Source organism: Colobus angolensis, unplaced genomic scaffold, assembly GCF_000951035.1.
Source record: "Colobus angolensis palliatus isolate OR3802 unplaced genomic scaffold, Cang.pa_1.0 Scaffold11, whole genome shotgun sequence".
Lineage (NCBI taxonomy): Eukaryota > Metazoa > Chordata > Mammalia > Primates > Cercopithecidae > Colobus > Colobus angolensis.
The window spans coordinates 7,870,212-7,886,152 of record NW_012112030.1 but is presented as its reverse complement, the minus strand read 5'-3'; the positions used below and the strand labels follow the sequence as shown (position 1 = coordinate 7,886,152).

At 37.6% G+C, this 15,941-nt stretch overlaps 1 protein-coding gene and 1 pseudogene across 2 annotated transcripts in view; both read left to right on the top strand.

Annotated features, from left to right (window-relative positions):
• LRP6 (low density lipoprotein receptor-related protein 6) overlaps nucleotides 1-15,941 on the top strand; it is a 149,702-nt gene that overhangs the window by 65,989 nt on the left and 67,772 nt on the right. For both annotated transcript variants that reach the window (XM_011953772.1, XM_011953779.1), the window contains exon 3: nucleotides 322-519. In XM_011953772.1, coding sequence (XP_011809162.1) covers nucleotides 322-519 — 198 coding nt within the window. The remainder of the gene's footprint in view (nucleotides 1-321; nucleotides 520-15,941) is intronic.
• Nucleotides 2,983-4,257, top strand: LOC105520142 (annotated as a pseudogene).

Sequence of the window (15,941 nt, the reverse complement as noted above, 5' to 3'; positions counted from 1 at the left end):
ATCTCGGCTCTCTGCAACCTCTGCCTCCCGGGTTCAGCCGATTCTCCTGCCTCAGCCTCCTGAGTAGCTGGGACTACAGGCACACACCACCACCATGCCCAGCTAATTTTTGTATTTTTAGTAGAGACGGGGTTTCACCCTGTTTGCCAGGATGGTCTTGATCTCTTGACTTCATGATCTGCCTGCCTCAGCCTCCCAGAGTGCTGGGATTACAGGTGTGAGCCACCGCGCGCGGTCTGAGCTTTCTTTAATAGTAATAATTACAGAGTATTTGATTGATATCTGCTCTGTCATGGCTTTAATTATTTTTATGATTTTTAGGTTCATGTACTGGACAGACTGGGGAGAAGTGCCAAAGATAGAACGTGCTGGAATGGATGGTTCAAGTCGCTTCATTATAATAAACAGTGAAATTTACTGGCCAAATGGACTGACTTTGGATTATGAAGAACAAAAGCTTTATTGGGCAGATGCAAAACTTAATTTCATCCACAAATCAAATCTGGATGGAACAAATCGGTAAGATGATAAAATTAAAAAAAACTTTTAAGAAAACTCCATGGAACCTTAATTTATTAAAAGTACAAAGTCTAATTTTATTAAGAAATATGTTTATTTTTGATTAAGTGCCAGAGGGGAAGAAGAATAGTCTTTTAGTTAGCTCTTTAAAAGTGCTTTAAAAGTAATTACATTTATCATCCATTTTGATAGCATTTAGAATTTGCAGGCTGTACTTCCTCTTTCCTTACTCTGAGCTAATTTAGTTCTTCAGTGGTTCTCCACCAGGGGTGGCATCTTTACTCCCTTTGTTTGGAAATGTGTGGAGAATTTTGTTTGACCCAAGGACTGGGAGTGCTACTAGTATTTTAGTTCTGGTGTTAGGGGAAGGTCCAAGGTTGCTAAACATCCTGCAGTGTGCTGGGCATCAGTACAACAAAGAGTGCCCCACGCAAAATGACCAGTAAAGCCCCCGAGTCCTGCTAATGGAACTTTGATAAATCTCTGCACTGGAATGGGGTTTGGTCAGCATTTTCTGTAAAGGCTCAGATAGTAAATATTTTAGGCTTATGATCTCCGGTTCAGCTACTTCTGCTACTGTAGTTTAAAAGCAGCTATAGTAATGCATAAGGGAATAGGCATGACTGTGTCCCAGCAAAACTTTATTTATCTATTTACGTATTTATTTTAGACAGTCTCACCCTGTCATCCAGGCCGGATTGCAGTAGCGTGATCTCAGCTCAGTGCAACCTCTGTCTCCTGGGCTCAAGCGATCTTCCTGCCTCAGCCTCCCGAGTAGCTGGGACTATAGGCACACGCCATCACATAGGGATAATTTTTGTATTTTTTGTAAAGATGGCGTGTCACCATGTTGCCCAGGCTGGTCTTATCCCTGAACTCCAAGTGATTCACCGGCCTCGGCCTCTCAAAGTGCTAGAATTACAGGCATCAGCCATAGCACCCGGCGTAAAACTTTATTTGTAAAGCACAATGAGCCTGTGGGCTCTAGTTTGCTCATCCCTGGACAAGGAGAAAACCTACTGTGTGTACCATACATTTCAGTGTTCAAGGAAGACAAAGTCTATAATACATAAACACGGAATTTCTTCTCAGGTTATGTTCAGATTTTTAAAGACATTTTATATTTGGATTCTTGTGTTTTAATGATAATTTTGGTTTTTGGTCTCAACCTGAGACCTCACCAGATGAGAGTTTTTGGTGATTGAAGGATTTTTTTCAATGTGTAAACATTTGTCAATTATCTGAACTAAGAATAAGGGACATTTAGAAGTACTGAAAACCAGGAAAGATTTAGAGAATTTAGTTAAACTTTTTGTAATCATGGAGTTGGAGTATTTTTTGCCTTCTTTCAAAAAAGAGTGAAATGATATAGAACAATGTGGTTTAAAGTAAATTTAAATGTCAGAAAGTAAGTATGTGATGAATATAGAAACAACTGCTATTTTTGACCTCAAATCTGGCTGTGAGGGGGATTTGAGGAAGGTGGATGTGACCATGTCATAGTATTTTTGTTTTTGTTTTTAACTAAAACCTACAGAAACTAGATAGCAAATCCAAATCTGTGGATAAAGTTGACCATAGCCTTAGGCATTTGAAAATAACTAGATAAGGGCAAAGCACCAACAACCACTGACGGAAACTAGGTAGCAAATCCAAAAACATGGATAAAATTGACTATAGCCTTAGGCATTTGAAAGTACAACTAGATAAGAGCAAATCACCAACAGCCGCAAGACCTCCATGTTATCACTGTCTATGCAAGAGTAAGCAGGGAGATTTAACAGGGTATCTCATAAGACTTGAAAGCAGGGGAACGCCAAAATAGCCACAACTATTTGCTGGACAAGATGGTGGGTTATTTTAAGAACAGCAGCTGAAATGGGAGGGTGGGAGGATTGCCCACTCCAGTATTAGGCAAGTGCAGTGTGACCATGGTAAAGACAGAAAAAGCTAGAGTAATCTATCCCCAGCGAACTCTCAAAATGGAACTACTGAAATGAACCTGCCAGAGTGCTCATCCAGGACAGAGCACCACACTAATTAAAACAAAACTGAATAGGACAGAATAATCCAAATTGAGCAGGATAGGGACAATAGAATAGAGAACAGGAGGAGAAGGAAAGAGAAGGTTCAGATAAGGATGGGAAGATCAATGGCTAGTAGATCTCAGAAAGCAAGCTACCAGGTTTTTTAACATTATGTGAAAACAACGGAGGAATGAATTCTATGACATTAGAAAAACTACCTTGAACTCTACATTATTTTAAAAGTTCAGGAACACTAATTTTACATAGACAAGAGAAACAGAAAAGTATCAAGGTAAAATCCCATTTAAAGTTATTATAAAGGAAAAAACAAAAGCTCTTATAAATAAAAGCACCCCAGAAAAACATGACCGCACAACAGATCAAACCTCTATTATAAAATGAGCTGGAGAAGGAGGAGGCTGCAAATCACTTACAAATGATGCGGAAGCAGTACCCAAACCCTGAGTTCCAGGAGGGTGAGCGAGTGCTGTGCTTTCATGGGCTGCTTCTTTATGAAATGAAATGTGTAAAGGTTGCCATAAAGGACAAATAAGTGAAATACTTTATATATTACAGTGGTTGGAATAAAAATTGGGATGCATAGGTTCCCGAGAGCAGAGTACTCAAATACATGGACACCAATTTGCAGAAACAGAATTTCAAAAAGCCAATCAGGAGCGGTATGCAGAGGGGAAGCTGAGAGGTGCTGCCCCAAGAAAGAAGACATCTGGTCTGCAACAGAAAATGCTGAAGTGAAAACAAAAAAGAACAAACAGAAAATACCTGGAAATGAAAATGGTGGCAGTTCCAGTGAGACGCCTCAGCCTCCTTGGAAGAAAAGGGCCCAGGTAGATCCTACTCTTGAAAATGAGGACACATTCATGAACAGAGTTGAAGCTAAAAAGTGAAAATTCCTGAAGAGCTGAAATCATGGCTAGTTGATGACTGGGACTTAATTACCAGACAAAAACATCTCTTTTATCTTTCTGCCAAGAAGAATGTGGATTCCATTCTTCAGGATTATGCAAATTACAAAAAAGTCTCATGGAAACACAGATAATGAGTATGCTGTTAATGAATTTGTGGCAAGGATAGAAGAATACTTCAACGTAATGTTGGGTACCCAGCTACTCCAAATTTGACAGACCACCGTATGCTGAAATTCTTGCAGATCACCCTCATGCACTCATGTCCCAGGTTTATGGAGCACCACACCTATTGATGTACAAATTAAAGCAATGTTGGCCTATACACCTCTGGATGAGAAGAGTCCTGTGGTGTTTTGTTTTTTGTTTTTCGTTTTTTTGAGATGGAGTCTCGCTCTGTTGCCCAAGTGGGAGTGTAGTGGCATGATCTCAACTCATTACAACCTCTGCCTCCCCGGTTCAAGCGATTCTCCTGACTCAGCCTCCTGAGTAGCTGGGATTGCAGGTGTGCACCACCACGCTCATCTAATTTTTGTATTTTTAGTAGCGACGGGGTTTCACCATGTTGGTCAGGCTGGCTCAAACTCCTGACGTCATGATCCATCCACTCAGCCTCCCAAAGTGCTGGGATTGCAGGCATGAACCACTGTGGCTGGCAGAGCCTTGTTTTATTACTGAATTATCTTCACAGTTTCCTAAAGTACCTGGCAAAGAATTCTGCAGCATTTTTTAGTGCCCAGCAATTATGAATGGCTCCTCCAGAGAACCATCAGAAAGCTGTGTGAGAGGCGCTCTCACTCACTTAATGTTTGGATCTCTGTAAACATATTTTTGTTCTTAGTCTTTCTGTTATACAAAGGATGTACTTTGAAGATGTTATTGTACAACAATTGATGTTTTTCTGTTTAATTTTAAACAGAAAATAAAAGGAGTAATAGCTCCTTTTTTCCTATCTTACCTTTTTTTTCACTTCAAAATTGCTGCCAGTGTATTTCAACAATGGACAACAGAGGCACATGCTGTAGAGTGTTTTATTGCCTAGTTGACAGAGCTGCCTTTGAATGCTGGTGGTCCTGTTCCTTTGACCCTACGTACTTTTATAATATGTGTTCATGCTATATGACAAAATGCTGTGATTCCTAGTGCCAAAGGTTCAATTGAGTGTATATAATTGAACACACTCATCCATGTGTGCTCCTTTTTGTTAGGGTTCTTAAATAGCCCATTCTTTGCAAGTCATCCATGTTGTTCCTTAGGCGTTTAACTTTGCTCAGATTGTTGAAGAATGGTGTCTTGTTGCATGGTTTTTGTATTTGCATCTAGTGCACATTTTAACATGGTAGATGTGATGCATTATGTAGCTAGTTTTCTGAAAAAGTCAGTCTTTTAGGAATTATTTTTCAAATCTTCAATAAATTTTTTCTTTAAATTTCAAATAAATAAATGAGTCAAAAGTCATTGAGAAACCAATATGACGTGTGAAAGGACAACATAAGATTAGAAAAATTCAGAAATGACTCACGCTTATAATCCCAGCACTTTGGAAGGCCAAGGCAGGTGGATCACCTGAGGTCAGGAGTTTAAGACCAGCCTGGCCAACATGGTGAAACCCCATCTCCGTTAAAAATACAAAAATTTGCTGGACATGGTGACACACGCCTGTAATCACAACTACTTGGGAGGCTGAGGCAGTAGAATCGCTTGAATCTGGGAGGCAGAGGTTGCAGTGAGCCAAGATTGCGCCATTGCATTCCAACATGGGCGACGAGAGCAAAACTCTGTCTAAAAAAAAAAAAGAAAAAGAAAAATTCGGAAATGAAATGATAGAACTTAAGAAGTAATTTAAAAAGTCGCTTCAGAAAAGAAAACTAGAAGGGACACTAGGTTGAATAAACCAAACAACCTTTAAATAGAGGTTGAAAAGAAGGAAAAATTTAAAGACCAAAAAGAAATACAGAAAGATAAAAGATGATTTGAGAGAAAATGATAAATATTGAAGATAGGCAAAGAAGAAACAACACACAGATAATAAGACTCTTTAGAAAGCAAAGCAGAACAAGGGAATAGAACAACTATGAACAACTATAGAAAAAGTTTCTTACAAGAAGATTTGTGACTGGGCACGGTGACTCATGCCTGTAATCCCAGTACTTTGGGAGGCCAAGACGGGTGGATTGCCTGAGGTCAGGAGTTTGAGACCATCCTGGCCAACATGGTGAAACCCTGTCCCTACTAAAATTACAAAAATTAGCCAAGCATGGTGGTGGGTGCCTGTAATCCCAGCTTCTCAGGAGGCTACGGCAGGAGAACCGCTTGAATTCTGCAGAGGTTGTGCAATCTGTTCACTGCAACCTCTGCCTCTTTGGCACAAGCTATCCTCCCACCTGAGCCTCCCAAGGTACTGGGACTACAGGTGCACACCACCAGACCTGACTAATTTTTTTGTATTTTTAATAGAGACGGGGTTTCACCATGTTGCCCAACTGGTCTCGAACTCTTGGACTCAAGTGATCCGCCTTCCTCGGCCTACTAGTGTTGGGATTACAGGTGGGAGCCACCATGCCTGGCCATAAATTTAATTCTTACAGTAACTACTATTATTATTATGATGTGGTCATAATAAATATCATTATTCTGAAGCTTTATATTGTTTTATATTGTTGCATCAAGTAAATGAGTATTAGGACATATTATATTGCTCCTGCATATGCTAGATTCTTGTGTGCAAGAGAGAAGTATAGATGTAATACTGCAGAAGTTAAGTCAAACTGATAATTCCATATTTTAATGGAAAGTTACTTACTAGTATGCGCTTACTAGGTATTTTATCTTTCAAAAATACATCTACCCAACTGTGTTGGTTCGTTTCCTGACTATGAACACTGAAGAGGACTAGATAAAAAATGACCAATTGAGTAGCAGTTGAACATTTACAGTGCTGTGAGCAGTGAACTTCTGTAGCACCCAGATTGTGGTGTTGGGAAAAACCATTCCACCTTAAAAGAAACCAAGCCTTTCTGGCAAAATTGTTGATTCTAGGTTTTGGGCAAGAAATGTACATCCTGAGCTGGAACATTGTCATAACAGATAGTAAGGAGGCTGTTAAAGATTATTTAGGGTCGTTTCAGAAAGACTGGAGAAATGACTGCAGAACTCCCACTGGCCAGAGATTGGTAGAAACCTGTGAAGTGTGTTTAAATTCTTGAGTTCATAATTATATTTTTAAAAGGAATTGGTTACTCTTAGATTAGAGCATGATAGGAACAAATTTATTGCCTTGAACATTGATAAATACAAGAAAGAAGCAATTTATCCTGCTTTTCCTATGTGAGTGTACCTCTGGCTAACAAAGTAGTAGATATGAGAGAGCTATTTCAATTGATAAATGAAAAAGAAATGACAGAATTGCAATACCACCATTTTATAACTTTGGTGAATGAATGGGTCTAGGCAGTGAGCATCGATGGCTACTAACATCACAAGAAGAAAAAGAACAGACATTATTTGCCTTCTGGTGTAAGAACATACTACTACCTACTATTTTGTCAAAAGAATCAGTTCAACATGAGTCTGGTCAAGGCTCCATATATCAGCTGGCCATTTGTAGGAAATACAGAGGACAGAGAAACATTGAACTGCATCATGAGAGTACATCAGCAGATCTGGACATATAAATGAAATATCTTAGGTACTTTAACAGAGAGATTGTAAGGAAAAGACAGACAGGAAAAGAGCCTTGAACGCTCTACCAAAAAAAAAAATTCTTTGATCAACAAATTTCGTAAAGTTGCAGGATACAAAATCAACACAAAAAGATCAGTAGCATTTCTGTACACAAACAGCAAACTAGCTGAAAAAGAAATTAAGAAGGCAGTGTCATTTACAATAGCTGTAAGAAACTAATAAAATACCTAGGAATCAATTTAACCAAGGAGGTGAAAGACTTCTTCAGAGAAAGCTACAAAACACTGATGAAGGAAATTGAAGAGGACACAGACAAATGGAAAGACATTTCATGCTCATGGATTGGAACAATTCTTATTGTTAAAATGACCATACTACCCAAAGCAACCTACAGGTTAAGTGGAGTCCGTGTCAAAATACCAATGACATTCTGCACAGGAATAGAAAAAAACTCCTAAAATTTGTATGGGACCTTAAAAGACCCTGAATACCCAAAGCAGTCCTGAGCAAAAAAAAACAAAGCTGCAGACATCATACTAACAGACTTCAAAATATACCACAAAGTTGTAGTAACCAAAGCAGCATGGTACTGGCATAAAAACAGAAACACAGAGCAATGGAACAGAATAGAAAACCCAGAAATTAATCCATGTATCTATAGCCAATTGCTTTTTGACAAAAGTTCCAAGAACATGGATTGGGGAAAGGATAGTCTTTTCGATAAATGATGCTGGGGAAACTGGATATCCACATGTGGAAGAATGAAACTAGACACCCACCTCTCACCTTATACAAAAATCACCTCAGAATGGATCAAAGACCTAAATGTAAGGCTTGAAACTATAAAACTACTAGAGTAAACCATAGAGGAAATGCTTCAGAACATTGGTCTGGGAAAAGATTTTATGAATAAGACCTCAAAAATGCAGGCAACAAAAGCAAAAAATACCAGATGCATTATATCAAACTAAAAAGCTTCTACACAGCAAAGGAAACAGCACAGTGAAAAGATGACCTACAGAATGAGAGAAGATATTTGCAAATTACTCATCTGACATGGGATTAATATCCAGAATATACAAGGAACTCAAACAGTTCAACAGCAAAAAAACAGTTTGTTTAAAAAATGGGGAAATGATCCGAATAGACATTTATCAAAAGAAGGCATATAAATGGCCACAGACATATGAAAAAATGCTCAACATCACAAATCATCTGGGAAATGCAGATTAAATTCACAGTGAAATGTCATCTCACCCTAGTTAGGATATGGCTGTTACCAAAAAGACAAAAAATAATACTGTCAAGAATGCACAGAAAAGGGAACTCTTACACACTGTTGGTGGGAGTATAAACTAGTACAGCCACTATGGAGAATAGTATGGAAGTTCCTTAGAAAATTACAAATAGAACTACCATATGATCCAGCAGTCTCACTACTTGGCATTTACCCAAAGGAAAGGAAATCAGTGTATCAAGACATTTGCACCCTTATGTTTGTTGCAGCACTATTTGCAATAGCCAAGATATGGAATCAACCTAGGTGTCCAACATCAGATGAACAGATAAAGAAAATGTGGTATATATACACAATAGAATACCATTCAGCCATAAAAATAATGAAATCCTGTCATTCCCAGCAATATGGATAGACCTGGAGGACATTATCTTAAGTGAAATAAGCCCAGGAACAGAAAATTAAACCATGCATGTTCTCACTCATATGTGGAAGGTAAATGTTGATCTCACAAAAGTAAAGAGCAGAATAGGGGATACTAGAGGCTGGAAAGGGTAGGGGAAAGGAGGGGATAAGAAGAGATTTGCTAAAAAATACAAAATTACCGTTAGAAAAAGCTTGAGTGGTCTGTACCACTGTAGGATGACCGTACTTAACAGGTAAAACATTATATAGTTTCAAAGAGGATACTGAGTGTTTCCAACACAGAAATGTTAAATGTTTGAGATTATGGATATGCTGATTACCCTGAGCTGATCACTGTACCTTATATGTATTGCAACATTGCTGTGTATACCACAAATATGTGTAATTATCATGTACCAGTTAAACATTTTTTAAAAGAGAGACTTTAAAAGAAATAGCAAATGAAAATGGGGCTTAAGGCTAAACTATTTTTCTGTGGATGCATACTTATAAAAAGCAGTGAAACTATAAAGGCAAGAAAGTGACTAATAGAAAATCAGAATAGTTGTTACTTCTGTGGAGAGGGAGGGATTGGAACAGGGTTCATGCAGGGCCTTTTGAAGTCGTCAGAAGCCTTTTGATTCACTCAAATCAAGTTTTTTTCCTTCATCTGGATGAATTCATGGTTACAAGAGTGTTTGCCTTATAGTAACTTCTTAAGCTATGTTTGTTCTGTATGCTTTTCTTTGTATTGGCTTTATTTTTTTTAAAAAAAAGATTAAAAATAGTCTTGAGCAGATATCACCTGTAGGTTTTTTTAATAAAGGGATTTTATCAGGTTGAGGAAGTTCCTTTCTATTCCTAGTTTACAGACAGCTTTACCATGAATAATTACTGGATTCTGTCCAGTCCTATGGAAATGATTATGCGGTTTTATTCTTTATTTTGTGAACATGGTGAATTTCAGTAATTGGTTTTCAGTTGTTAAACCAATCTTGCATTTCTGGGATAAGTTCTACTTGGTCATGGTTTATACTTCTTTTGAAATGTTGTTAGATTTTGTTTGCTAATATTCTGTTGAGGATTTTTATGCCTTTAATAGTGAAGGATATTGATCTATAGTTTGTTTTTCTTGTGTTTATTTGGTTTTGAGATTAGCATAATATCAGCCTCCTAGAGTCGGGAGATACTTCCTCTTTCTTTGTTTTGTGGAAGAGTGTGTGACCAGTTGATACAATTTTTCCTGCAAATATTTGGTAGAATTCGCCATTGAAGCCATCTGGGCATGGGGATTTCTTTTTGGGAAGTATTAATTATGAATTCAATTTCCTTGTATGCTGTAGATCTATCAGATTTTCTGTTTCATCTTGAGTCAGTTTTAGTAATTTGGTTTTTTTCCAGGAATATTTTTGTTTCATAAATTTGTGTAATTTGTTGGCATAAACTTGTTAATGGTATTTCCTAATAATCCTTTTAATTTCTGTAAGCCAGTGTTTCTCTTTCATTCATCACTTTATTCATGGTTTTCACAATTTGCGTCTTTTTTTCTCGGTCAGTCTAGTACTAAAGGGTTGTCAATTTTGTGGATATTTTCAAAGAACAACCAGCTTCCGGTTTTATTGATTTTCCCCCCTTTATTGTTTTTCTGTTTCATTGCCTTTTTTTTCTTTTTACCCTAATGTTTTTATTTTCTTCATTATGCTTGCTTTGGATTTAATTTACTCTTCTTCCAGTTTCTTAAGGTTAAATCATAAATAATTGACTTGTGATCTCTCTTCTTTTTTTTTTTTTTTTGAGGCGGAGTCTCGCTCTGTCGCCCAGACTGGAGTGCAGTGGCCAGATCTCAGCTCACTGCAAGCTCCGCCTCCTGAGTTTACGCCATTCTCCTGCCTCAGCCTCCCGAGTAGCTGGGACTACAGGCGCCCGCCACCTCGCCCGGCTAGTTTTTCTATTTTTAGTAGAGACGGGGTTTCACCGTGTTAGCCAGGATGGTCTCGATCTCCTGACCTCGTGATCCGCCCGTCTCGGCCTCCCAAAGTGCTGGGATTACAGGCTTGAGCCACCGCGCCCGGCCGATCTCTCTTCTAATATAGGCGTTAGTATTCTATATACATTTCCATATTTTGCATTTTCATTTTCTTTTAGCTCAAAATATTTAAAAACTTTTATTGTAATTTCTTCCTTGACCCATTGCTGATTTAGAGGAAATTGAGAAAGAAATTTCAAAAATTTAGAAAATAATTTGATTTCCCAAATTTTCTTCTGTTGATTTCTTGATGAATTTCATTATGGTCAGATAGTAGTATATTTTTTATGAGTTCAGCCTTTTAAGATTAATTCTGTCTCCTAGCATGTGGTGTCCTGGAGAAAGTTCCACGTGTACGTGAAAAGATTGTGTATTCTGGTGTTGCATGGAATGTTCTATAGATAGTAGGTTAAGTTGGTTAATAATGTTCAAATTTTCTATATCCTTAGTAATTTTCTATCTAGTTGTTCTTTCCTTTAGTAAGAATAGGGTGCTGAGCTCTCCAACTATATATATTGTTGAACTGCCTATTTTTCCCTTCATTTCTGTCAGATTTTGCTTCATTTGTTCTGGGGCTCTGTTTTTAGGTACCTGTATGTTTCTAATTATATCTTCCTGATGACTCTTTCTCATAAAACCTGCCACTGTATCTCTAGTTACCTTTTTATACTTAAAATCTGTTTTGTCTGATAGAGCTGCTCCAACTCTCTTATGGCTACTGTTGACTGTAACCCTTTCTTTTCAATCTATTTGTATTTTTGAATGTAAAATGTGTCTTTTATAAACAGCATATAGTGTAACCTTTGTTTTAGTCAGTCTAACAGCCTTTGCCTTTTGATTGGTGTGTCTATTCACATTGAATGCCATTAATGATATGGCTGGGTTTATGTCTGACATTTTGGTGTTTTTTTTTTAAATATGTCTTACGTCATCTTTGTTTCTTTGTCCTTTGCATTAAGTAGATATTTTCTGGTGTGTCATTTTGATTCCTTGGTTGATAATTTTAAAATGTATTTTTGGGATTGTAAAGGGATTTATGTGTATTTTGTTAAAATCTACTTTGTGGTGATATTAATTATGTAAAGTACATAGATTTTACTCTAAGTATATTCCCATTCTCTCCCATCCTTTGTGTTATTATTGTCATTTGTACATGTCATTTGTACATGTACATTATACATTTCTATTGTATCTACCACAGGGTTATACTTACTGCTTTATACAATCTTATGTCTGTTAAAAAGGTTAAAGAAAAAAGAGAAAACACTATTTATAGAGTCTTTTGTATTAACCTGCATGTTTACTGTTTCTGGTATTCTTCATTTTTCCTGAGGGTTCAAGTTATCATCTGGAGTCATTTCCTTGTTCCAGTATAGTTCTGTTCTCTCCCTTGTCCTTTGTCCTTCAAATAGTTCATTTAAAAAAAATATTTTTCTCTATTCTGTGATATTTCTTCCTTTTCATTATTTCTTTTTCTTTATTATGTTTATTGATTCTTATTTCTTAGACTTCATTTCTGAAATGATATATTTTTGTATTTCTCATTGTTTCATCAAGTTCTGTCACCTCACTTCTGAGTTGTCTGATTCTAATTTGTGTTGTTCGTTTATGACTAGTATCTTATTTTAAAGATTTTTACTGTTTTGAAATAAGTTATCAGTTTAATTTGTTCTATTTCCATATCTTTGTGTCATACTTTTATTGTCTGTAGGGATGTTATTCTTCACTTTATCCTCTTCTTATTTTTAATATTAACTTATTAATGGGAATTGACATTAGTACTTTTTGTTTTCTTATTTTCAGGTGAAACTGTTTTGCTTGAACATACAGAAGAAGGCAGAGTTCATAAGTTTTCCAGTTTCACAGAACTCTCATGTCTATGTGTGTATGTTTAAAAACTAATGGAAGTTAGCTTTCTGGGATTTCCTGTCTCTCCCACTTTCCTTCTCCTGCTTTATTCTGTACCTTATTTTTTCATTGTTTCTCTTGTACCAATCATGCACACTTTTCAGTCTGCTCCCAGTGATTTCTCTTCAGTATGAGGCTTTGTCTGGAAGGGAGCCCAGGAAGGACAATTTTGAGTGTTCACAATAGGTTAAAGTATAGTGCTAGACCTTTCAGTGCCTGACGATGAGTTCATTGTATTCACTTACTCTTGAAGTGGCCAGGACGCGTCATAGCTGGTTGCTGTTCTCAGATTGGTTTACTAAGCTTTCCAATGTTGTCTGTTTTATGTGTTCTGTCCTGCCAGATGTCCTATTGTTTCTTTCTCATATCCTGCAGAGGTGCCAATATCAGTCATATCTTAATGGCTGTTGGTAGTTTTCTGTACCATTTTGTATCCTGGGTTTTACCTAGCTTTGTTGTGAATGTTGTCCATGGGGTTTGGGGTTCATTACCTAGTTGTTCTCTGTTTTCATGTGGAGGATTTGTGGAGATTTTTAAAAAGCTTTGCCATCACTGCTGATGTTGTCTTCTTAGATATTATTATAACCTCACTGTGGTGAAAGGAGGCTTCCTTCCAAGGTTAAGTTCAGATGTCAGTACTCAAGACAGGAGTCCTCTGGTATGATTAAAGAAAGATTTATTACTCACACAAGTGTGCAGTTCTGAGAGAGGGGCAGAAGATGACTATCTGGGAGGAGATCCAGAAACAAAAACTAAATGAGGGCATGCAGGTGTTTTATAAAGGATAAGTCCAGTTGGTGCAGAGTTCGAAAGAACCACCTTGCAAAGTTCAAAGAATCTCAGAGAGCTAGCAAGAGGTGCCTGGGAGGTATTGGCAGTGGTGAGCTTTATCAGTAAGTTGCATAATATGACAGACATAGGCAGGAGATGATGCTCAGAGATTGCAAGCACTATATGAAAACTTCAGTCAGATTGGGGGGAGTCTCGGTTTCTTTTCTGTGGTCTCCAGGGTGGTGATCCATTTTTTAGTTTCTGTTATTGTTGTGACCTACTATTGAGGAACTGGGCTTGGATCTTAGCTGCCACTTTGGTTCTTAGCAGCCCTGATCAACTAACTCCTCCTTGAAGTAACTTGTGTTTCCAGATGGGAATCAGGAGGTGGGCTTACTTGATAATCTCAGCCAGAGAGAAGAAAGGGGAAAACTATGTGTGGTTATCCCTACTTTGAGGAACAAGTCATAGTTGGCTGGACAAATCATTATATCACCCTTGCATGATAGTTTTCTTAGTTCTGCCTTTGGTTCAGCTCTGTTAATTACATATTTTCTTAAAAACATTTAATTTTATCAGCATCCCCAGAGCATTTAGTAAGTGTACCTAATTTGTGCACCTTACCATTGTGTGAGATCCTTGGTATATAAATAAGCTAGAGTTCTACTCTCAAAAAGGTTATCTGTTATAGAGTTGTTGGATAGGTAAACAGTTATAAAACAGTTCACTAACTGCTGTGAGAACATAGAGAAAGAAAACTAACTTGGCTTGTGGCGGGAGGAAATTAAGAATGGCTATGAAAAGAAAGTGACATTTAAATTTAATGTTAGGGCCGGGCGTAGTGGCTCACGCCTGTAATCCCAGCATTTTAGGAGGCCGAGGTGGGTGGATCACCTGAGGTCAGGAGTCTGAGACCAGCCTGGTCAGTATGGTGAAACCCCATCTCTACTAAAAATACAAAATTAGCCAGGCATGGTGGTGCACGCCTGTAATCCCAGCTACTACTTGGGAGGCTGAGGCAAGAGAATCGCTTGAACTCTGGAGGCAGAGGTTGCAGTGAGCCAGGATCACGCCACTGCACTCCAGCCTGGGTGACAAGAATGAGACTCTGTCTCAAAAAACAAATTAGTATAGTATTTACTGATTCTAATAAGCCATTGATTTTAAGAACTTACTGATTTATAAAACTACCACATGAAATGTTCACATTGTAAATGTTACCCTTATATCAGAAATATTAAAATATTGAAAATATGTGTCTTAAAATTGAGGAATCATTAATGAAAGTGTTAAGTAGCAAGCATAGTGCTGAATGGCTTTTGCATGTGTTGTTTAATCTTCATAGTAACTCAGTGAGGATAGATTATTACCTTCCGTTGACAGATGAAGAAATAAAACTTGCAGAAATGGTGTCAGTAATAAGTGTCGGGGGGGATTTAAGCTCACCTCTGGTTTCTAAGTTTATGCATTCAGTTAATATATAAAATGAATATAGCTTTTAGGGATTTTGCCTTTTCCATTTGTTTATTTTCCTATGTTTAGTTCAGTAGAGTGAATTTCAACTTTTCACTTAATGATATACAAAGAACTTTTTGAAAGCTTTTTTTTCCTTGAGTTTTTCAAAGCAGTTCTTTAAGATGGTGAAATGTCAAGTAACTTAGTCTTAACTACTCTTTATTTTTCATTTGTGTTACTTGTCTTTTTTGGCAGCTTTCTCAGTTCTCTCTCTTTCCACTATGAATTTTGGAAGACTTTAGTGTGAAATATACAGGCCTGTTTAAAATTGAACATAAACTGTGCCATCACCCTGTAAATAATATAGTCTCTTTAGTAAATTTAATAAAACTGCCCATTTAAAAAGCGGAAGAAAGCACTTCAGGAGAAGGCATTGTGATAGTTCTCTTTGGGAAATGAGAAGGAATAGTAAGCTTTTTACTTAGGGAAGAGAGGATTAAGGAAAATGAGAAAACTGGTAATATGGGTTGGCAGTGCAGGTACCTTGTCTGAATTTATAATGCTTTAGACTAAGACCATTCCATGTGCAATCACAGATGGTAATCCTGCTTACACTTAAACATGATCTTAATTGCCTTTAATTTAATATACTGGTAGTCTGTTAGTAGAAAATGTCAGTTAACCTCAAGGACCTGAAAATTGAATCATCTTTCTTTTTTTTGTTTTTTGTTTTTTTTTGAGACGGAGTCTCACTCTGCAGCCCAGGCTGGAGGTGCAGTGGTGCGATCTCGGCTCACTGCAAGCTTCGCCTCCCTGGTTCACACCAGTCTCCTGCCTCAGCCTCCTGAGTAGTTGGGACTACAGGCGCCCACCACCACGCCCGTCTAATTTTTTTGTATTTTTGTATTTTTTATTTTTTTTGAGACGGAGTCTCGCTCTGTCGCCCAGGCTGGAGTGCAGTGGCCGGATCTCAGCTCACTGCA